This window comes from Gopherus evgoodei, chromosome 10 (assembly GCF_007399415.2).
Source record: "Gopherus evgoodei ecotype Sinaloan lineage chromosome 10, rGopEvg1_v1.p, whole genome shotgun sequence".
Taxonomy (NCBI): domain Eukaryota; kingdom Metazoa; phylum Chordata; order Testudines; family Testudinidae; genus Gopherus; species Gopherus evgoodei.
Genome location: NC_044331.1, coordinates 73950451 through 73974059, shown reverse-complemented (window position 1 = coordinate 73974059; position 23609 = coordinate 73950451). Strand labels below are relative to the sequence as shown.

Genomic DNA, 23609 nt, shown 5'->3' with positions numbered 1-23609 from the left:
CTGGGCCCTGTAATAACAGAGTTATTAAGAGACCAGACTCCAGTGACTAGAGGAAGCCAGATTAAAATCCCACCGTTTTCCCTGAAGTAAACTTTCCTGATTTTAAATCTGGCCACCACTTCAAACCTGTGTATGTGAGTGAGAATCCAGAGTTAAACAACATACATATTGCACGTCAAAGTACTTTACAAACATTAGTTAAGTAATTCCCACAATGCCTTCTGCAAGGTAGATTTTTTTAAATCCTAATTTTACTGATAAACTTTGTGAATGTCAGCTTGCCTAAGAGCGGAGTTTTCAAAGGGGTGCATCTCTCAGGCGCCAAAATACATGTTTCAGCTTTCAGAACAGCTCAGCATGGAGGGTGATGCACTCTTTTGAATATCAGGCTGTCTCTGTCACAATGGAAGCAGTTGGATTCTGAGCATTTCGGAAAGTCAGCCCCTTATTTAAGCATCTGAATGAAAGCTCAGCCCTTTTCAGAACATGGCCTCAGCAGTGGGTAGCAAGAACTTGAGGTGGGGAGGGTAAACATAGCCTTAAGTGTCTTACTCAAGATCACACAGCACAGGTTGCTATCAGAGTGTCCTGCCTGGACATACTACAGCTCTGTACCCAGTGCAATTTGTGCACAGATGTTCGGGAGAAATCAGATTGATATACAATGTATTCTATACTTGCTGCAGCAATGCAATCACATCTGCCCAGGGGAAAAGGAGCTAGGTGGTTGTTGTCAGATCCTGGAGAAAGGCTGGGCCGACTCAATTAGAAGAGGTGCACAAGTATTGATTAATGTCAAATAGAAGTGGTCTGTCTCTCAATTATGGTGCAGTGTATATTTTCACCTCCTCTGGGTTATTCTTGATTTCAAAACAAGCATGATCCTTGTTGTTTCAAATGTACAATACAACCTGGTAATATAGCATAGCTTGTATTTCCTGGCAGATCCACAGCTCCTATTTGATAAGTTAGTAATTTGTACATTCAGCTTGCTCATTTTATTTTCTTAGCACTTGCAGTTTCCCTCCTTCTTGCCCCAAATATCTTTTCTTGTTCATGTTTCAAGAAAACCTCTCCCTCTGCAGCTGGCTGCCATACGGATTTTGATTGCCTTTAAGCTACACTGTTAAGATGACCGGTTCTGCTCCAAAGATCCTCTCCTCCATGCACAGCCCTCAGGTATGTGGCATTCCTTTATGTGATTTGCTAGCTGCTCTGTACTATTTAGGCATTGGCCTGTGTTGAGGGCAGTAGAGATCCACCACACCAGGAGTGCGCTGGGAAGGATAGTCCCTCAGATGACACCATTGCTCCCTGGTAGAAACAGGAACGTGTACCATATGGATGGAGCTGCCCGCTCCATCCAACATGCTCAGCTCTGCAAGCCATTGCAAAAGAGAAGGTGAGGATGTGGTCCAGCCTATGCCTTGGGCCACCATGCTCCTTTAGGGAGAGCTAGTAGTAGGAAGTACTTGGGCAGGGACTTCAGTTATGCCTTTGCCGTGCATGAGGGCTGTGTCTTACAACTTCCTGCCTCCATGTATCTTCCTGTACAAGAGCTGAGCTCAAATTGGCCTAAGTAAGCAGGAGGTGGCTTCAGAGAATCATAGGACTGGAAGGGCAGGCGGCTCTGGTTGACCTCCCGCAGGCATCCCTGCGGAGGGTCCGCTGGTCCCGTGGCTCCGGTGGAGGACAGAGGAGTGCAGACATGGATCCAAGAGTTAAACCCTCAAGCTTTTTTTGTCCTATGCAGTTCTTGTTCACTGAACTTGGTGGTCAATGATGCAGCATCAGTTTCTAGTGAGGCTGCTGAATTTTTTTAATGTAATTAAAAGCATCTATGTATTTTTCTCTGCATCAACTCATCGATGACAAATTTTGAAGCAACATCTGGGAACATCCTCTCTGACACTGAAACCACTGAGTGCCACATGATGGGAAAGTCGAGCGGAGGTGATAACGCCTATCAAACACCAAATTGGGAAGACAGATGATGCCATAGTTGCCATTATGGAGGATAATGCTATGACAGGAACCGTTCGTGGGAGAACAGTGGCAGGGGGAAATGGAATCACCAGAAACATACATAACTTCAAATTTCTGTGCAGCTTAGTGTTGTGGCATGAGTTACTGTTTGAAATAAATGTTGTAAGCAAGAGACTCGAAGGTGTTGACCTTGATATATCTGGAACAATGGGACAACTGGACAAATCGAAGTCATACCTACAGTCTTATCGGTCAGATGACGGATTTCAAAACATTCTGAAGAGTGCAGACAGAAGTTGGTAGAGGAGCTTCACACTGAAGCTATTTTCCCACCCATTCAAGAATACAAGAGTCACTGAAGAAGAAGACATTTTGATTACGAGGCACAGGATAATCCCATAAGAGACTCCAAACAACAATTCAAAGTTGAATTATTTAACCAGGTGCTAGATTGTGCAATACAGTCAGTTGAAGAACGTTTCATGAAGCTCAAGGAACACAGCAGTATATTTGGGATGTTTTATGATATTCCCAAACTCCTCACTACACCTGAAGAAAACCTACACCAACAATGCAGGGCACCAGAGACAGTGTTGACATATGATGACATGTACGATATTGATGTGAGTGATTTAGGTGATGAACTGAAAGCCCTTTCAAGATACAATTCAGCAGGATCAACACCAAAGGCTGTTCTGGAATATGTGTGCACAAATAAGAGGACCACTCTCTTTCCAAATGCTTTTGTTGCTCTGCGCATACTTCTAACACTTCCTGTAACAGTTGCTAGTGGAGAACACAGCTTCTCCAAGTTGAAGTTAATAAAAACATATCTACGCTCCACAATGACACAGAAGAGGCTGGTCAGCCTTGCAACCATCTCAACAGAGCATGAGCTGGCCCAGACTATGGACCTTCAGCAGGAAGCAGTTCAAATCTTTGCAACCAAGAAGGCACAGAAAGCACCTCTTTGATTATTCAAACAGATAAAAATGCCAGTGTTTACTATGCAGACAAGAAAAGTTACATTTGCTGTTCAGGCGTTTGAAAGTTAAGTGTTACTTAAAATTTTTGAACAAGGCATATTAATTTGTTAGTTCTCCTTTACTGGGGTAGGTAGCAGAGCAGAACCATGAGAGTAGAACAGGAAGAAGGCAGAATTGAGACTTTCAAAGTTTTGGCCCAAGCAAGGGGGCATTTGAGCTCCCCGCCTCAGCTGTCAAGCCCTGCCTCCGTCTTCTCTTCTCCAGACTAAACAAATCCAATTGTTTCAATCTTCCCTCATAGGTCATGTTTTCTAGACCTTTAATCATTTTTGTTGCTCTCCACTGGACTTTCGCCAATTTGCCCACATCTTTTCTGAAATGTGGTACCCAGAGCTGGACACAAAACTCCAGTTGAGACCATAGCAGCACAGAGTAGAGCAGAAGAATTACCTCTTGTGTCTTGCTTGCAATACTCCTGCTAATACATCCCGGAATGATGTTGGCTATTTTTGCCAAGCATAACACAGCTGACTTAATTTTAGCTTGTGATCCACTATGATCCCCAGATCCCTTTCCACAGTGCTCCGTCCTATGCAGTCATTTCCCATTTTGTACATGGGCAACTGATTGTTCCTTCCCTAGAGTGGAGTACTTTGCATTTGTCCTTATTGAATTTCATCCAATTTACTTCAGATCATTTCTCCAGTTTGTCCAGATCATTCTGAATTTTAATCCTATCCTCCAAAGCACTTGCAACCTCTCCCATCTTGGCAGTGTCTGCAAACTTCATCCTAGTGTCCCCCAGAAGAAATTCAGAGCATCCAGGGAAAGGAATCAGCTGTTGACTGAGCAGATAAGCTTTGCAAAGGAACAGATGCCTTATTGGACTTCTGGGTGCCCACCTCTCCCAGAAGGCAGCCCATGTATTTGGGTACCTAATTAGAGGCTCAGTCACTCAAGGGTGGAAGTGCTGACCTATCAGTCTAGAGATCCTACTGCTGAGCATAGAGAACCAGAACTCATCAACTCCTTAAGGACTACATTGACACACTGGCAGCTTTCCCCTCAGAGCACACCCCCTGCCCATTTCCACAATCAGGGCAGGCTGGGATTCTCCCCTACCCCATATCTGCAATCTCCCCTATGAATCTGCAAATGCTTGCCTGCTCACTGGCTGTGCAGGACAAGATTTAGGACATGGACGCCCCATTATATCACCGAAAGGATATTAAAAACCTCCATCTTCCTCTTGTCTGGTGGAAACCAGTCAAACTGATTTCATGCAACAGCTGGAAATTAAACCATTTCAAATCTAGAGTGTCTGTTGAGCTCTTGAGGTGAAACCTGGTATGAAGCAAGGTCCAAATTTTCTTCTGATACATGGTGTGTGACTCTAGTGGGATTGTACAGGAGAATTTGGTCTTATATTTATGGTGTCAAAATATCTTTTATTGGAAAGATATTTTGAGTTTAGTGGGGGGGGGGTTGTTTGTTTGTTTTTTGGGAGTGCAAGATTTTCTTTACCCAGGAGATACAAGATTCCATTTTAATGTACTTAATTCTTTATTTAATTGAATAACAGAGAAGACTGTGGCAAGACTGATGAAAAAGTGGAGGGGGGTCAGAAAGGAAAAGAGGGAAATTGACTCAGCCTGAAATATACAAATGTAGGAAAAAAAGAAATCTTCCAAGTACTTTAAGGACTGGAATCCATTTGTAAAAGTTCCTGTGAATTCTGCATTGGCTGAGCATGCTCTGTGGGACATCATCATCTCAACTGTGTCCGAATGCTAGAGCAGATTTGATTGCCTGGTACCCTGTGATGTGCCAACAGTCAGTGGAATGACAGTGGTTTAATCTTTCCTGCTCTAAATGGCTGCTCTATTTCCTAGTCAGTGTCTGCATCACCAGTTTTCAGAGCTCTGAGCTTGGTGATTGATGAGCATTTTCGTACTTTACAGATATTCCTCAGACCAGCTTAGCCCTCTATCATTAACAAGCAGGATTTAAAACTCAAAGCTCTGAGCAGAAACTCATTGTTTCTGCCTATGCATACAGGGCTACCTGCCAATGTTACCTGCTTCCATTCCTCCAAGAGCCACCTGCCTCCTTTACCTTGAAGGCTTCTTGCCAAAGGGGTTTGCTTCCATTCCTCTGAGAGTTACATGCCAGTTGTTCCTGCTTCCCTTCTTTGAAGGGCTACTATCCAGATGTGATGTCTTCCCTTCCTCTCAGGAAGGTCTTCAGAGGCCTTTCCCTTCCCAACAGCTGCCTGCTATGAGTGAACTAACAGTGAATGGAGACTGGCTCCCTAGTTAGACTAGGGAGAGCCCGAAGAGCAGAGAACAGGGCATGTAACAATCTACTCTGGTCTGCTAAAGCCACATAGGTACCCCGTACCTGGGAAGTCCCATGGAAGCCAATACCCTGGGAATGGGAATCAAGCAGTTGTGGTTATTCTGCCCTACTAATGAATCTTGCTTCCCTTCTCTAAAGGCAAATTGCACAGAGCTTGCCTTCCATAAAGGCTAACTACCAAAAATGCTCTCCCTGGAAGCTACCCACCAAACAGGGCTTCTTTGCCCCTTTAAGCTACTTGTCAAGTCCATCAGCCAGCCTTCCCTAAGGACTGATTGTACAGGGTGACAGCTTCCCCCAAGGCTAAACACCAAGATCTTCTGCTTCTTACATAGTCCCTGCCAAGGATTCCTGACTTTTTGAGGGTACAAAGGTGGCAGCATGCTTTTGCCAAGGATTCATGGGTGTGCTGGCTAGACAGCTGTGAACACACTGCAGTACAGGACACCTATATCTGTTTCTATGCAAAAGGAACAGCTTCTGAACCAGCCCCTTGGACATGGTGCTACCACTTTGCATTGCACTGCCAAGGCCATTTAACCAGCCCAGGAAAATCAGCAACAGTGTTCTTTCAGCAACACAGAGCCAACATAGGAGTATCTCTCTCAAGCACAGCCCCTGCAAATATTGGGGCATCCCACCCTTGCCCCTATGCCGTACCAATCCTGGACTACATAAATTTCATAGCAGCCTGAAGACTGCTCTAACACTGCACCAGGGGAAGGCCATGTACCCCGCAGCACATGGATCAGAGCTGTTCCAAGAAAGGTTTTAAACCAGCTTTGGCCCACCACACACTGATATGCTCTCTCAGTTTTGGCTGTAACCAAGGCTCTGGCTCTCCATGTATAAGATGGTTTACATGGGCATAGGGGGTATTTATGAGTATTGGTTTATACCTGTAGATATTGGTTTGTATTTGTCTGGCTTTGTATGTGAGATGATATTGTATGTATCTATGCATAGTGCATATGATCTTGTGTTTGATGATACTGGACATAGCAGGAAGGTGTGTGTGAAAAGATATATGCCTAAATTCAGTATGGCTGTATGATATACATATGCAAACATGGATTATGCATGAGGTGGACATTGTGTAAGCACATACCATGTGTGTAAAATAATGCTAAGTGTGCACATCACGTGCTTAATTCTGCTCCTAATTACACGGCCTAGCTTCCATCAACTCATCATGGACATAACTGACTGCAAATTTCCGCCTGCTCTGTCTCTGTGGGCACAGCACGAGGTCATATTTGTCCATAGTGTATTTCTAGTGGAGTTACACTAGGAATGAATTTGGCCCATTGTGCCTGATGCAGATTATGTCTGTGTAGTAATAGGTCTGATCCTCTACACGAGTCCATCTGTTTCTCCACAGATAAATGCAATCAGTGATCATTTCCGTGTTTGCTGCTTTTTGAAAATCCAGAATGATAATAGAGCTCCACAACAGAAGAGAAAAGGTGAAAGTGGTTTTTTTTTAAGTTTAACCAGTCAGAGGGAAGTTAGAGGAAGCTTTGAGAATTCCAGGTGCAGCTTACCCTACAAATGAAAAATTATGAAGACAGAGAAGAGGAATATTAAATGAAGTGAATTCTTAGAGGAATCAAAATTTAGCTCATACACAAGCCAGAGATGCTGCAGAAGAGGAGCGGAAGACTGGGCTGGAGGAAAAGGAGAGGATCAGTAGCTCCCACAGTCAAAGAAGAAGAATCTAGGAAGTCTTTGGCTCCAAATAGGATGGGTAATAACTTCATTTATTAGACAGCCTGGTCCAAATACATCTCTAGGGCAACTGTAATGAAATCCATGGGTTTAAAACCAGGGTGGATTTTGCCTTCTGCTTTAGAGATGAGCAGCAAATAAACTTCATCAAGGAGCTCCTTGGCGTAGCTTCATAAATAGGGGAGGGGTTTGTAGGTTCTTCGTAAGCATTCCCTCTTGCACAAACGCACCAATGCCCTCCTAGTTATCCGAGTCTCTATCTTGTTCTCCTGCTCCTTTCTCACTGCCAGGGAGTCCCTAGTCCCTAAGAGAAGAACAGAGTTCAGGGATGCAGTGGGGCTCCTACATTGGCCTTTCACCTCTGGAAACCTGGCTTCAGATCAGGCGCAGGTTTGGTGGTCTCACCCTAGACTCTAGTCATCATCTCACAGCCCAAATCACATCACATGCTGATGTGATTAGTAGGAGTGGTTCACTGCTTGGAGCCTCTTCCCATTCAAGTCAATGGCAAAACCAGACTCTTCTACAGCTAGTAGGAAGATTTAGGTCAGGATTGTGTAAGGGCCTAACAGTCAAACAGCAAAGAGATCAGAGCTGAGATACATTCACAGAGCAACATGGGAAGGCTTATCAGGGGTTTCTTCACCAAGGGGAGCGGATGACTCAGGACTGATATTGAAAATGGGGCTTTGCACCTTTAGCTCATCAAATCCAGTCCAGCCCAGAAAGTTGTTTCTATCAGGTGGTGTCATAACCTTAGTCCCAGATTTGGACCTTAGCGTCCAAAATATGGGGGTTAGCATGAAAACCTCCAAGCTTACTTACCAGCTTGGACCTGGTACTTGCTGCCACCACCCAAAAAATTAGAGTGTTTTGGGGCACTCTGGTCCCCCTGAAAAACCTTCCCTGGGGACCCCAAGACCCAAATCCCTTGAGTCTCACAACAAAGGGAAATAATCCTTTTTCCCTTCCCCCCTCCAGGTGCTCCTGGAGAGATACACAGACACAAGCTTTGTGAATCCAAACAGAGTGACTCCCCCTCTCTGTTCCCAGTCCTGGAAACAAAAAGTACTTTCCTATTCACCCAGAGGGAATGCAAAATTAGGCTAGCAAATCCAACGCACACAGATTTCCCCTGATTTCTTCCTCCCACCAATTCCCTGGTGAGTACAGACTCAATTTCCCTGAAGTAAAGAAAAACTCCAACAGGTCTTAAAAGAAAGCTTTATATAAAAAGAAAGAAAAAAATACATACAAATGGTCTCTCTGTATTAAGGTGACACAACACAGGGTCGATTGCTTAAAAGAATATTGAATAAACAGCCTTATTCAAAAAGAATACAAATCAAAGCACTCCAGCACTTATATTCATGCAAATACCAAAGAAAAGAAACCATATAACTTACTATCTGATCTCTTGGTCCTTACACTTAGAAACAAAAGATTAGAAAACAGAACTACTTCTCCAAAGCTCAGAGAAAGCAGGCAGCCAAAAAACAAAGACCCAGACACAAAATTCCCTCCACCCAAAGTTGAAAAAATCCGGTTTCCTGATTGGTCCTCTGGTCAGGTGCTTCAGGTGAAAGAGACATTAACCCTTAGCTATCTGTTTATGACAGGTGGTCTCTGTGAAATGGATTGGTGGTCTCAGTCCAGTAGTTCATAAGAGCCTCCCTAACAAAAATCCATCACCACAGTTAGCAGCTGAGTTGCAAACTCACCACAGCACTTACAGTGGTGATTGTAGCAGGAACCTACCTGGTCTGGCTGCTGCATCAGCTTCCCTCCATTCAGACTCTCAGTCCTTCTCGAGATGAGCAGATCTAGGGCTTCTATTTCAGAACTTTAAAGAGTCTTCACCTGCCCTTTTCCCAGGGGGCACTCTCTCTGAATGCCAGCCTTCCTAGTCAACTCCTGCAGGTAGCACTCCTCTGTTATTTTAACTCTAGAGCTAAGGAAAAACACCCTCTCTGGCCCTAGGCTGTCCTTTATAACTCCCAGCAGGCCTGACACTGAGTCACCTGCTCCCATCACGTGATCCCTGGATTCATTCCATTCACCTGGAAAGATGCACTAGGTCTGGCATAGGTGCAGCTGAGTCCCAACCCTTCCCCCTCACCTTCCAAAGGGCCAGCTTCTTACACTGTGACAACGATGGACACTGCACTACCCTCTTTCCTCCTGCTCAGGGAAGCTTGTATTGCAGATGCCAAAAGATATACTTGTCCTGGAAACAAAACAGAAATCTCCTTTCACAAGCACTAACTTGGCTTCCAAACCAATAACAAATAAACTTTCTAAAAAGCAGGCTGAGTTGTATTGTGGGGCCCAGCGGCTTTCTGGAGCATTGTTCTGTTTGAAACCATATTTCACGGTGTGTAGCCACGACAGTGTTTTCTGAAGGAGGCCAAACGTGAGGGAACATTTCTCACACCTTGAAAGCTAATGACGGATCCTCAGCACAGGTTTACAATTTAATTGAAAAATGGAGAGAAAAAGAAGATATGATGTTGAATAATGTCATTAATCATCAGGACTGCTCACAGCAGTACCTAGGGCCTGAGCTAACGCTTGAATGGTGTCATCCTGACCAGCCAGTAACATAGATACTGAGGACGGATAGGAAAAAGACATTGGGAAAAAAATAGACAGGAGGCCAAATTGTGTTCTCGTTTACATTGGGGTAAATCTGGAATTCATGCATTGACATCAACACAATTACTCCACCCTAGTGTAAGTGAGAGCAGAAGCTGACCCAGGGCCTTCTCTATAATGCACACTTGTCCCACCAGTCAATTCCGAAGCCCCTCTCCCAAAAGCTATATAAAAGTGAATCTGTTGGCCTTTACTTGCAGTATTTGCATTGTATGATTGGGAGACATAATCACAATATTTTCTGTAGCACTATGAGCTAATCAGGTGGCACTCTTTCCTCTAAAGATCTGATCCTGGTCCATTGAAGACAACAGCAAAATTCCCTGTCTCATCTCTGAATCAATGTCCCATCATGATAATGAGAGGGTTGTGTTGCTAGGGGAGCTTGCTTTTGGAATAAAACCTACATCCAAGGTTACCCAAACACTTGTAATTGAGTGACACATTTTGCAAGAGTTAATCTGGGTGTCCTGACCACATTCCAATGTGAGCAACGACATTCTGCCAACCTGAATTCCTCCAGCAGTTTCAGCTAGCTGCAGTACTGGCCTTCAGTTTTGTCCTAAATGTGTGCGTAGTATTGCTGTGCACTGTTAAACAGCTACTATGTTCCACCTCAGAAGTGATTACATTTCACTGGTGGATAAAGCGATCCCTAAATCACCATGGGAGACTTTGAGACAAAAGGCACTATACAAGCCTACGTTATTAATAAACTGCTTGTATAAGATATTTGCTTTTACTTTTTTCAGCTATGCTCTCAGTTTCAAATGTAGAGCTAGAAAATTACTGAGGTTTCTCAGACTATTGGTGAGACCTTCCTAGCCAATCAACGTACAGGAGTGCGTTTTTGCTATAATCAATGCACAACAGCCAACGGTGTCCATCTATGATACAAATGAAAGCAGAAAGCTGTAAGGATTCCTCCCACTGGAGAGAGCTCTGACAGACAGTCACTGGACCGAAAGGGAGAAGTGATCCAGATGGAATCTCTGTCACACTAATGAAGCTGTCTCATAACTGTAATGGAGACTTCATGTATCTAATGTGACACTTAGCAAATCCGGGCATGAATAAATAACTGAAGTCCAATTGAATTAACCTCCAGCTGATCAGCACAACTAAACAAATTATCCTAAACTCGGAAGAAGATTAGAAGGACTGGAGCAGGCCACAATCATTTGGTGGGAGGATTAATTCAATTTAACAAGTTTAAATCTAATGCCCCAGTGTTCTTCTCTGATCTCAGGGTTTAGATCAAACCTCTTCTAAAGTGCTCTTGTGGAAACTGGAAAGGAGGGTCACATCATATTAGTAACAACAGCAGCAATGCACCCCAGAGTTGCCTGGAGAAACAAAGCAAGACACGTACGCATAGAGTAGGTATGAAGGCACACTTTTTACAGACACAGAAGAGAAAATAAAAACATGCTATTGATTTTCTGGTGGGAAATTCAAATCTAATTTCCAAGAAAATGTTTAAATAGATGGCATCACATTGATCTTCCTTTCTCTAGTGAGCACAAACAGAGACATCCTCCAATTCACATGTGCGTAAAAGGTCACGGTTACACGAAGACCTGGATACCTCAATATTGCTAACCTGGAATCCTGGCCCCATGGAGATCAATAGCAGTTTTGCCATTGACTTTCCTGGAGCCAGGATTTTACCACTAGAATGTATCCTCCAGGTGGGTTCCCTGCACCCCAGCTGGATTCTGTACATGCTACCAAGTCAAATCAACGCCAGGGCCCATCATCCCACGTTAGAAGCCTGTAGAATTTCCTGTGCCATTTGGCTACTATCGTTGAGAAACGAAACACTGGGGCAGCCTTGTACCTATGCAACCTTTGTGACCACATGAGGTGCCGCATCACACACACAGAGCTCACCGGCCAGTGACAGCTTAATTCATCTTCCACAGTTCCATTTGACCCTGACCTCAGTGGGCCCTGACAGAGCTTGAATTCTACCAGCTTTCTTCTCCTGATCCTTGTAGGGGCCTAGGTCACCAGAGGCCTCAGTGACACAAAGGGCCTATTCCTCCGCACATGGACCTCCCACTGGCTCTAGGCAATTGCCATCCTCTGTGCATGGCATGTGTAGAGTGCTCCATTGCCCCAGGGAAATATGACCAGGTGGGCTGGGGGTATGGCAGGGCCCCACTCTCCACATGTCTGCTAGTCTCTGGCAGTAGATGCCATGAAGCATGCCCTCCACTACTTTCCTCAGCAGGTGAAGGGAGTGCTATGAAGTATACTCACTATGTCTGGCCCACACCAATAGCCTCCGGCCAGCTTCACTTGGTTATCACAGCTCTGCTGCCCAGCCCTCCAGCATTGCTCACAATAGAAAGGGCATTGTTGGGCCCAAAATTAGAAAAATAAAGGGATTCCCATTTGCTCAGCAATAGTGATGATCACAAGCTGTTATTTAAAAGGAAGAAGGCAGCCCTTAGGCTTTGTTTGCACTCCCAGATCAGAAAAATACCACCCCCACAACTAATTGTTGGAGAATGAATCCTCTTGGAAAAATCATTGGGCCCGCTCCTTGGCTCCTCCTCTGGCTGCTTTGCAGTGCTCAGGCTGCATGGGGTAGCCAGAAAGCTTCCTAACCGGGAAGCAGGGGATTCCCCCAGCCTAAGGGAATCTCTCAGTGATATCAAGCTGATGAACAGAGCACTGGGGCACTCCTTGGCCAGCAGATGGTATCACAGGAGTGTTCCACCCATTAATTTATATATGCCAGGGGCCCAAACCACCTCCAACAGCCTCAAGATCATGGGAGCAGAGTAATTCCTCTCCCCACTCTTCTGTTTTGCAGAGTTTTGCTGAGGTTCTGGCCCATAGTCTGCAGCATAGAAATACAAGACAGAAATTTAAACCACAGAAGTAATAACCTGTAAACTAATAAACCATAAACTAATAAACCAACCAGATTCTTTGATAGCGAGGCTCCCTCAAGAGCGGAGATTATTAATGGTTGTCCTGAAACATCAGGTGCGTAGTTTTCTAGTGAAGGGGAATAAATGTTAAGGCGCTCTGGAGCCTGGGTGTCTGCTCCAGGAAGTTGCATACCACTTCATATAAATAGAGAGACGATCATCATGGGCTCCGAGGCATTACAGTAATGCAAGCAATAAATAATAATCAAAAGCAGCCCTCTTCCAATCTAAAAGCACACAGACGCTTAATTGTTTCAAAAAGAATTCTCCTGAGAAGGAATGATTCAGATAAATAATAACAAATATGTAAAACTGCAATATAGTGGGCAGTTTTCCCTGGGGGAGTATGGGACAGCAGTCTCACCAATTCTCTACAGTCTCTGAGACAGTGGTTCATATTTCTTGAGTAATTAGAGCAGGAAACTGGGAGGAGGGAAGGACTCCTGGATTCTATCTTAGCTTCTGTAAATGACTTATGTGAATTGCTGAATGTCGCTGTGCTTTGGTTTCCCTCTCTGTACAATGGGGGTACTAATTTCCTACCTCAGAGGGGTGCTTCTGAAGGCTAATTCACTAATGTTCATGAAGTGGTTGGAAATTTTTGGATGAAAAGTGATATACAAGTGCAAAATATTATCTGTGGAGACAAGTATCCCTGTCAGCACCAAAGCTATCCAAGTACAGGAAGAATGAGAGGCAACGAGCCAGAGAAAGCTCACAATTGTCTCCCAACACTGGCTTGGTGTATGTTATGTCTCCCTGTAGTGGCTGGCTCACATCAAGTATAAGAGCCTGCTACTTACTGACAGGTACTTCTTTAGGATACATGACAAAGGATTATGGTTTTGGTGCTGAAGATGCAAGGTTCAAAGATGTTAGTGTCTGCCGGTACATCGTCACAGGTTGTTATAGTCAGACACTTTCCACAGGCCCTTGACAGGATGGCAAGAGTATTTGATTCAGGGAGTAAAAGTTTCCCTTCTTCCCAAAGTCATGCTTGTCCCTCAGGTGCAGGTAGGAGTGCTGTTTCCCTATGACCTGAGATCAAATGGATCCGCCCGTCCTCCAGTCATATACAAAGGAGACCGGAGAGGTTAGCAGGGACATAGCTAAAAAAAAAAAAAGATGCCAGGAAGGATCTGGCCCTTTATTTTCATAAGATGAAATTCTCCTCCAAGGAAGGTATAGTGGAAATAAACTTCATTCTTGAGGTGGCAGGAGAACTTATTGACAGCATCTGCCATTATCTCAGTCAGACAGGCAACCCCTTGAATGCTTGTAGAAAACAGGAGAGAAATGTTGGTTCTTCACAGGGCTGGAAAATGGGATTTGCCAGATGATAAGGTATCAAGACTCCCTCTTCTGTGTATCAAGCAAAGGCAGCAACTTTAGTCTGTTCGGAGTCTTTCCATGGAACTCTGTTGCCCTCTGGAGTTCTATTAAGGCACTCTCAACGCTATGACTGACAGTTAACTTCATTTAAAGTTTCATTTAAACTTTTCATGCAAAAAAAACACTTCAGAACACTGGGGCTTTAAAAAGATGATTGGACAGGTGATCTGAAATTCAGAATTCTTGTTGCCAAGATAGGTGTATGTGGTGGGAGGGCAGGATGTTGAGGGGGGAAATGGAAATAAAAGTTTGGGGGACATTTATAGCTTTATATAATTAATAGTATTACATGAAGTAGTGCCAGTACTGCACTGGGTGTTCTTTACGAAATCCTAATTTTTAGGGATGTGTATCTAGGCCAAAAATGTTATTCTGGGCTTAGCAAAGGTCAAGAATTTGGGGAAAACAAAAAGAAACTGAAGTTTTTAAGATATTTATTATATATATATTACATTTTTAGTATTTCTTTTTTTGAACTATCAAACATCTATTTTTTATCGTGAAATCTGTGTATGGTAGCTGTCAGTCAATAATATCCCACTCTTATATAGTGCTTTTCATCAGTAGATCTCAAAGTCCTTTACAAAGAAGGTTAAATCATATATCCCCATTTTATAGATGAGGAAACTGAGGCACAAAGTTCTGATGTAAGTTGCCCTAGGTCACCTGCTGGGCCTGGGAATAGAACCAGTCCAGGACTCTACCCATTAGACAACACTGCCACTTTAGACAAGCTACTTTAAATTAAGTTTTTGATTAAAAAATGAATTAGGGCACATGAAGAACGTGGAACTGCTGAAAAGGATGTACAGTAACTGTTTGCATTACAGGATCATACACTGAGACCCCTAGGCACTAGAATAATGCAAATAATACATAACTATAACATCAGCCATGCTACCTACCATGACAAGCCAAAAGGCAGGATTTACCCAATTTGTGGCCTGATCCCCCACTCTGCCCATCATCTTACATCTGAAAACATTCCCAAAGAGTTCAATTGCCAAAAGAGAGACCCTGCCATCTGCAATGATCTCAATGACTCATTCAAATCTACAGGAAACAGTCATTACAATGTTCAAGTCCAAGGATGCAAACACTACCGAGCATTGGACTTACAACCAAGAAGAGTCCCTTCCACTCAAATATGATAGGCCTGGTTTTGAGTTCCTTCTTGTTTGCCAATTTCAGACACACGTTTAACATTTTGGGTACCAACATGCTGAGAGAAGGGCTGGGGATGCTCAGAACCACATATGGAAACAGGGAACCAAGCCAATTCTGAACTGCTAATCTCTGCTTTGGGGCTAAGATTCACCTTATCCCAACCTCCATCTCTCCACACAGACCTTCACATTCTGGTCACAGATGGAAGCTGGGCTTCTTTGAAGAGAGCAGGTGACTTTTCTGCAGCATGAGTTTTGCTCTAGCTGGTGAATAGAAGGAAACATCCCAAGAGAGCAATTAAAGAATTTAAAACATGCAGAAGATAGTTCAAAAGGAAGTCAAGGCCATTTCAGAATGTCCTTGGAGTTTGTACAGTAGATGCCTTAGAGATGTTTAAATGACTAGGAACATCAGCATTTCAACAGTTAGGTCAAGGCGGCTACCAAAGCTGGCTTGCCAGACTGGAAAGCAGGCTCTGAGGGCCCCCAATGCACTGCCAGAGGGAACGCTTTCAATTTAAAATTTTTATTAAGACAATGCTTTAGAAAACAAAGTGAATGGGACAGAGTTTAAGCACAGAAGTTTCTGGTTATCAGGGAATAATGTACAGATTATTGAGGGGTGCAAAGTTCAGTTTAAGATCGGGTGTTGTAAGGAATACATAAGCTGCAATATCCCCGATTGGGGATAAAAGATTGATTGGTCAAAGTACAGACATTGAGATATGAGGGTATGATGTTCATATAATGGCTATGTTCGGGTATGGAGTATAATGAGTGAACATGATGATGAGGATGGATTGATCCTCATTTGGTGAGATTTAATGTTCAGGGAGTTTATGGTTCCAGTTCATATCATCCAACAGAGAAAGTCTCTTGGTCCCTTTCTTGTAGTTGAAGAACGATGTTACTAAACCTGGAGAAAGTGCTGTGCCCATATTCAGAGGGATTGAATCTGTCATATGAAAGGAGACTCAAAGAGCTTGGCTTGTTTAGCCTAACCAAAAGAAGGCTATGGGGAAATATGAGTGTTCTCTATAAATATATCAGAGGAATAAATACCAGGGAAGGAGAAGAATTATTTAAGCTCCGTATCAATGTGGACACCAGAACAAATGGATATAAATTGGCTATCAGGAAGTTTAGACTTGAAATTAGACAAAGGTTTCTAACTATCAGACGAGTGAAGTTCTGGAACAGCCTTCCAAGGGGAATAGTGGGGGCAAAAGACATATCTGGCTTCAAGACTAAGCTTGATAAATTTATGGAGCGGATGGTATAATGGGATAACCTAATTTTGGCAATTAATTGATCTTTGACTACTACCAGTAAATATGCCCAGTGGTCTGTGATGGGATGTTAGATGGGATGCGATCTGAGTTACTACAGAGAATTTTTTCCTGGGTGTCTGGCTGGTGAGTCTTGCCCACATGCTCAGGGTTTAGCTGATTGCCATATTTGGGGTCGGGAAGGAATTTTCCTCTAGGGCAGATTGGCAGAAGTCCTGTGAGCAAGGGTCACTTGCTGGAAGATTCTCTGCACCTTGAAGTCTTTAAACTATGATTCAAGGACTTCAATGGCTCAGACACAAGTTTGATACAGGAGTGGGTGGGTAAGATTCTGTGGCCTGCATTGTGCAGGAGGTCAGACTAGATGATCATAATGATCCCTTCTGACTTTAAAGTCTATCATTCTATGTTGGCTCAGAGACCTCTTCCTTCTCACCGCCCTCCCTCATAGGTACTGAGCAAGGCGAGTCAGAGATGGGGCTGTGGCTGTCACGTTAGCTGGGGTTCCTCCCCATTTGCCTTGGGGTATGATGAGTGTCTATAATGGTCTGTAGGACTGCAAGAAGTAAGGAGTGAGCTGGTTGAAAGGGGGCCTACCTAGTTCTGTAGGGCATGGGTGTGGAAGGGTCTCCCCCGCTCAGTGAGGCCATGGAGAATGGGGTGAGCGGGATTCTGGAGGGCCTTCCCTGTGTATGGGGCTGGTGGGACCCTCCCATTCTGTGGGGACAGTGGGTCTGTGGGGAACAAGGTGCGGAGGGGACTTCCCTGCTCTGCGAGGGATAAGTGAGGGAGCTAGAGTGAGCTGGGTGCATGGACATCTTCCTCACTCTTTGTAGCTGGGGAGAAATGGGATTGGGAGGTGCAGGGGCAGGATCCCCACTTGGCAGGGCCAGGAGGGGAGTGAGGGGATCTCTCTGCTCATAGGGGCCAAGATGCAGGGGAGACCGGAGGGAATGGGGGTGCTCCCTGAACGGATGGAGCCTGGATGCAGGAGGGGCTCCCTACTTGGTGGGGCTGGAGAGATGCAGGGGGTCTCCCATCTTGGTGGGGCTGGAGAGATCCCAGGGGGGCTGGAAGGGGTATGGGGAAGGCTGCCTGCTCGGAGGGGCCTGGATGGAGGGGGGCTCCCCGCTCCGTGGGGCCGCATGGGGTGCGGGGGAGGCTCCCCGCTCCGTGGGGCCCGGATGGAGGGGGCTCCCGGCTCCGTGGGGCCGCATGAGGTGCGGGGGAGGCTCCCTGCTCGGAGGGGGCCGGGTGCGGAGGGGCTCCCCGCTCCGTGGGGCTGCATGGGGTGCGGGGGAGGCTCCCCGCTCTGTGGGGCCTGGATGGAGAGGGCTCCCTGCTCCGTGGGGCCGCATGGGGTGCGGGGGAGGCTCCCCGCTCCGTGGGGCCTGGATGCAGGGGGCTCCCCGCTCCGTGGGGCCGCATGGGGTGCGGGGGAGGCTCCCCGCTCCGTGGGGCCCGGATGCAGGGGGCTCCCCGCTCCGTGGGGCCGCATGGGGTGCGGGGGAGGCTCCCCGCTCCGTGGGGCCTGGATGCAGGGGGCTCCCCGCTCCGTGGGGCCGCATGGGGTGCGGGGGAGGCTCCCCGCTCCGTGGGGCCCGGATGGAGGGGGCTCCCCGCTCCGTGGGGCCCGGATGGGGTGCGGAGGAGGCTCCCCGCTCCGTGGGGCCGCATGGGGTGCGGGGGAGGCTTCCCGCTCCGTGGGGCCTGGATGGAGGGGGCTCCCCGCTCCGTGGGGCCGCATGGGGTGCGGGGGAAGCTCCCCGCTCGGATGGGCCCGGATGCAGGGGGCTCCCCGCTCCGTGGGCCCGGGGTGACGCCCAGGCCGGGGCGGGCTCAGAGTGACTCAGCGGCGGCGCGCAGAGCGGCCTTGGCGGGAGCAGCGGCGGCCGATGACCGAGGGAGCCGCCGGGCAGAAGAGGGGAGGACGCGGCGGAACCGCCAGGGTGAGGCCGGTGCGGGCAGGCCCTGGTCTCGGTCGCCGCCTTCTTCCGGGCGGGCCCCGGGCTGGTCTCGCCTCCCAGCCGGGCCCGGCCCAGGCCCCTACTATGGCGCCTGGTTTCCTGGGCCTGGAGGCGGGGCGGCTGCAGCTGCCGGTGAGCTCCGGCCTGGGCGAGAGCTGGAGCTGGTTGGGCCCACGGCTCCCTACCGGGCTGCACGGCCCATGGCGGGCGCGACCCTTCCGCAGGCCCCACGGCCTAGCCCGGGGGTGGGATCTTGGCGGGCGCGACCCTGCCCAGGGCCCCACGGCCCAGTCTCGGGGTAGGATCGTGGTGTGGCTCAGACCCTGCCCGGAGGTGGGATCACGGTGTGAGCCAGCGCCTGGCTGCAGGGTCTAGTCGGGGGTTGGGATCCTGGTGTGATCCCGACCCAGCCTCGGTCCGTCCGTAGGGGAGCGATGGGGGTTAGGAGAAGAGCGGAGACGCTGTGGCTGTGAGTGATCAGCCCAAGTCTTCCCCCGGGATTTCGGTCAAAGTAAAACGGGTGGGAAATGGGAATCGGTGGCCTGGGAACGCCAGGCTCCAAAGAAGGGCTGCCCTTAAGCACAAGACGGGTGGTTCTGCTGGCCCCTTTTTATCTCAATCCTCAATATTTGGGAAGTTTGGCAAAATGGTTCTGGATCTGATTCATCTTGAGAGCAGGGGTGTAGACACTTAGCCCACTCACTTAGCATTCAGCCCCCCCCCCAGCTCTGCTCTGGCCCCAGTGCTTGCTCCACTCTGACCACCTGTCCTGCACTCCTGTCAGGGTTAAGGTGCTGGTCTTGCTCCACTCTGCCTGCCCGGCACACCTGCCGAGGCTGGGTAGAACGGGGAAAGCCCTGGTGTTCCCACCCATCCCTGGCAGGAGTGTCAGATGGGCAGAGTGGGTAGGGGCACAGGAGTGCCCATTTTTCTGGGGGTCTGGGTTGGCCCGGTGGCTGATCCACCAGTGGGAGGAGAGCAAGCAAGCGGGTGTCTGGCAGCGGTAGAGAAGATCTTCAAAAAAGGTAGAGTCACTGCCTGGGGGAGCAAGGCCTGGCAGTGGGACTCGGAAGGGAGCCGGGGAGCAGAGCTGGGTGTGTGTTCAGCGAACCCGTGGCCAGAGGGTCCATCCATCACCATCCATCAGCTGCAGGAAGTGAGGGAAGGTGGGCCCCCATCCCTTGTGCCCTCCCAGTCTCTCCCCCCACCCCTGTAATTGCCCTTTCCTACGCGAAATCGGGGCCCACCCAAATATCCCATGTTGGCTATGCCACTGCTTGAGAGAAACCATGCTCTAGTAGGAACCAGGAGACCTCACTTTGGGAGTCAAGACCCAAGCCTAATAGGACTATATGATCTGCTGTATGTGACACAAAAACAGTTGTAATCAGTGTCAAACTATGAATGGCATAAAAACCTATAAATAGCAACTTGTATGCGTAGCCTAGTGTAGCTCTCTAATGGTGGGCAGTTAAAATTCTTTTCTGAGTCAGATACACCCAGGTATCAGATGTTCCTGATTATTTATATACAGCTGCACCTGTTTCTTACATCACTGGGCATATTTATATCATTAAAACAACTTAACTGGTATTTTAAATTTAATGAAAATATTAATCCTTTTTATGGCCCTTAGTTACTGTTTTTATATCTGATACTAATATATTATTTTACTCAGCAATTAAGACCTCTGCCATGGCAGCAAAACCCATTGTGACTTCGAAGCAGAGAGAGGAGGTGGTGAGGGGTGTCCCAACAGAAGTGGTGTGCACGGCCTTCTCCAACTCCATTCTTGTGGTGGTGACGCAGTATGGGAAGATGGGAACTCTCGTCTCTGTGGACCCCAGCACAATAACCAGTGACATCAGCAAACCTTCACTCACCACAAAAGTGCTGCTGGGCACAGATGAGGTACAAAGCAGAGCACGTGGTCCTGAAGATTGAAGGGGAATCTCTCACTAGCTCAAAATTTGACCTGCTTAGGCTGCTAAGCAGCTGATGTGTAGTTGTGCAGTGGTAAGATTAAAGAATTCTGTGCTAGGGGAGGAGTGGTTCATCCATAAAGCTTGGGCATTCAACTGGCATTTAACATAACAAATGTCTAATTAAATCTACACTGAAGGCATATATGGGATCTGTCACTTCATACTCGGTTATTCTTATGGTGCTTTTCAGCTCCCATTGTCTTCAGTGGTGCAGGAGCAAGGGTAATGGCCTTCACTAGCCTTTCTCAGGTGTATGTCCCAGTCAGTTTTCCCATCCCACCACTTCTTTTTCTCCAAATCTTTGCCTCTCTCATAATCGACTTCAGCTTCCCACCCATCCCCCAAGTGTGCTTGCCACCAGTTGCCCTAGATAAGTCAGTTATCCAATTCATTTTGGCTTAAAATGAGTTCTCATCGACTATTCTGCAGAAACAAGAGAAGAAAATAATATATTTTGGAAGACATCAATTAGACAGGCACTAAATATAAAGTTACAGAATGCTGCAAGATTACCTGGTTTTATAGTGCAATCAGAACTATCTTGTGTTGCTTGCTAACCCCAAACCAGGAGGCGACAATAACTCAGAGATCTGACAGGTTCCTGTTCCTTTTAGCTCATCTTTATGTAGTTCTCACCCTTCTTTCCTTCATGTGGGATGTGTCTTGTCTGCCTGTAGACAGGATGGTTACAGCCTTGGTGTGATGTGCACTGGTCAAAATGGAACAGAAGAGCATATTCAGTTTCTGATATTACCTTATATTAATTAGTGACTCTTCCTGTTACTATGGGAGAATTCATTTCCCGGAGTCTTGCATATATGTCCATTATCTGCTCCTTTGTATTGTATGTTAATTAATTAATCTAAACAACCTCGAGGAAGGCTTTGATTAACATGAGAATGAAGTACTTCCTGCCTAGCCTTTTGCGGTGATGCATGCTGCCAAAACCCACAAACCAGTGTTGAAACAAAACCAAACAAAAATAAACTTCAGATAAATATATGTAGCAAGATGGATGTAAGTAAATTCTGGACAAATTGGGCATACTTGTTAGAGAAACCTCAATTAAAGGAAATTATATCCCTTTTCTCCTGCTAATGCCCGTAGCCTCACTTTTTTTTTTAAGTCTACATTAGTCTATCAAAATTACTGTATGGCTTTAACCAGGGACTATGATACCATTTCAAAGTCTGTGGTGAATGTAAAGACCTGGCTGTCTTTACATTTACATGTCAGCAAATCCAGTTTCAGTCCAGTATTGAGAAGTCCTTAATATGCTTAGTTAAAAGATATTCCAGGAGCATTCCATTAGTAGCGAATGAATAGGGTGGGAAGATTCTCTCAATTGAAGGACTGTGGGTTTTTTTTTGCTTTTCAGCCTCTCATCCATGTTTGTGCTAAAAACCTGGTGACATTTGTGTCTCAGGAAGCTGGGAACAAACCTGTTCTCCTGGCTATAGCATTGAAGGACAAGAGCATGGAAGGAATAAAAGCGCTGCAGGAGTTGATCCGAAGTTGCCAAGTGTGGTGAAGCTGTGCTGTCTGAATGCAAGGAAGGGATCCTGGGTCAGTGACCTACCACTGTTTATTTAAAAGGACAAAACATGCCTTTATGCTGGTTTTGGATCCTGTTGAGGATTTCATTAATTTTCTCTACCGTGTAGAACTTTGGGCGATTTTGCTGTTGTTGCTGGGTTTGGAGCCCATGCAGTTAAGCAGTGAAGTTAGAACTTTTTTCTCAGTGCAAAATGAAATTTCATTTCCATCATATTGGGTGGAGGTTGTATATTTGGAAAACTGCACGTGGCTTTGCAGCAGCGTCCAGAGAAGTAAATGGCTTCAAGCAATGTAATAATGAAATGCTGTGCTTCCAAGTGTAAAATGTGATGTAGAATGAATAAAAATACACATTGGCAAATGCTTAATGTTACCTGTTTATTCCCCGTGATGATCAGTTTAAATTAAATATTTGGAGTCAGAATAAAGTCCGTGGTAATTGTATGCAGTTTAAAATAGGGATAAATTTTGACACTTGACTAGGGTCCATGGGAAAGAGTTGTTAAGTACTGACAGAGTAAGATAGTTAATACCATGGTGGGGTACCCTGTCTTCTGCCGCTAAAGAGAAACCATCAACTTGAAAATTATATTTGTTTGAAATATAGTACCACTGTAGTGACGGGTAACACTTAGCATCACTGTCACTGAAATAAATTATCAAATGAAAATATTAGTCTTTTTTTTTTTAGTTTCTTTATTTTGTGATGATGAGCTTCACTGAATAGGTCAAGCCCTGATCCTGCAGGTGGATCCTCACTGGTGAATGTTTGGGTCTGTTTGAAGCCCCATTGACTTCAGTAGGGCTCCACACAGGCACAAGGGCTTACCTACCTAGATCCAGTTGCAAGAGAGGGGCTCTAATCAGTTTCTCCCTGGCTGAAAGGACCCTTATTAAATATAAACATCAGTAGTGGAGTAGAAAAACCTTACACATTTTTAATATTTTTCTCAAATATCAGGACATACTATTGAAAGGATTGTGTATCAGAAAGTGTCATTTTAAAAGTTAGGTTTAAAAACTTCAGGCTTGTAGTGTCCCCTTAAGGGAAGTGCAATTAATTGCATTTTTCAGAATTTTATTTCCCAGAGCGAAGGGGTTTGCATCTGTGTCATAATCCTAAAATCCCCCACCCCACAATTTTACATTCCCCACTCTCAATCCTTTCCTATTGTTCTGACCAAGGAGGAGTGGAAGACCTGCTAAAGTCTGTCAATATTAGTTCGGCATTGATTTAGGGATTTCCACTGAAAAATACAAATCAATTCCCAGTACTGAACATTTGAACATTGTGCCCCTACTGTACATGCAGCCCCTGCCAGCTCAGGGAATAAAGGCATCATGCAAATTGAACCTGAATTGCACCACCAACCATGACAATACACAATAGTACCACTAGCCTCTGAAGAGAATCAGTTCTAATTGCCTAGAAGCTACAAGGGCCAACCACCATAGGTATTAAGAGATGCTGTTTGTCACCACATCTGCAGGCAGACAGGGAAGCTGGAAGCCAACAGGCTGGTCCTTAAAGTGGCAGTCGGCTAGGCTGGTATTTTACTGTCTCCCTACATGTTTTAAGTTAGAGACATGTGACC

At 46.0% G+C, this 23609-nt stretch overlaps 1 protein-coding gene across 3 annotated transcripts; it reads left to right on the top strand.

Annotated features, from left to right (window-relative positions):
• The first annotated feature begins 18346 nt into the window (after positions 1-18346).
• Positions 18347-22377, top strand: PSMG3 (proteasome assembly chaperone 3). Of its 3 annotated transcripts, none has more exons than XM_030578471.1 (3): positions 18347-18454; positions 20151-20383; positions 21836-22377. In XM_030578471.1, the coding sequence occupies exons 2-3, from the start codon at positions 20168-20170 to the stop codon at positions 21986-21988; spliced, it is 369 nt and encodes a 122-aa protein (XP_030434331.1). In that variant the 5' UTR covers positions 18347-18454; positions 20151-20167; the 3' UTR covers positions 21989-22377. The 3 variants fall into 3 exon arrangements, with proteins under 3 accessions (XP_030434331.1, XP_030434332.1, XP_030434334.1); XM_030578472.1 differs by lacking the exon at positions 18347-18454 and adding an exon at positions 18494-18604; XM_030578474.1 differs by lacking the exon at positions 18347-18454 and adding an exon at positions 18742-18941.
• The last annotated feature ends 1232 nt before the right edge of the window (positions 22378-23609 follow it).

Excerpts from the sequence above, each read along its gene's own strand:
- PSMG3 (XM_030578471.1), top strand. The coding sequence starts at position 20,168 with ATGGCAGCAAAACCCATTGTGACTTCGAAGCAGAGAGAGGAGGTGGTG. Across the intron at positions 20,384-21,835 it reads TGCTGCTGGGCACAGATGAG|CCTCTCATCCATGTTTGTGC; the intron begins GTACAAAGCAGA and ends TTTGCTTTTCAG.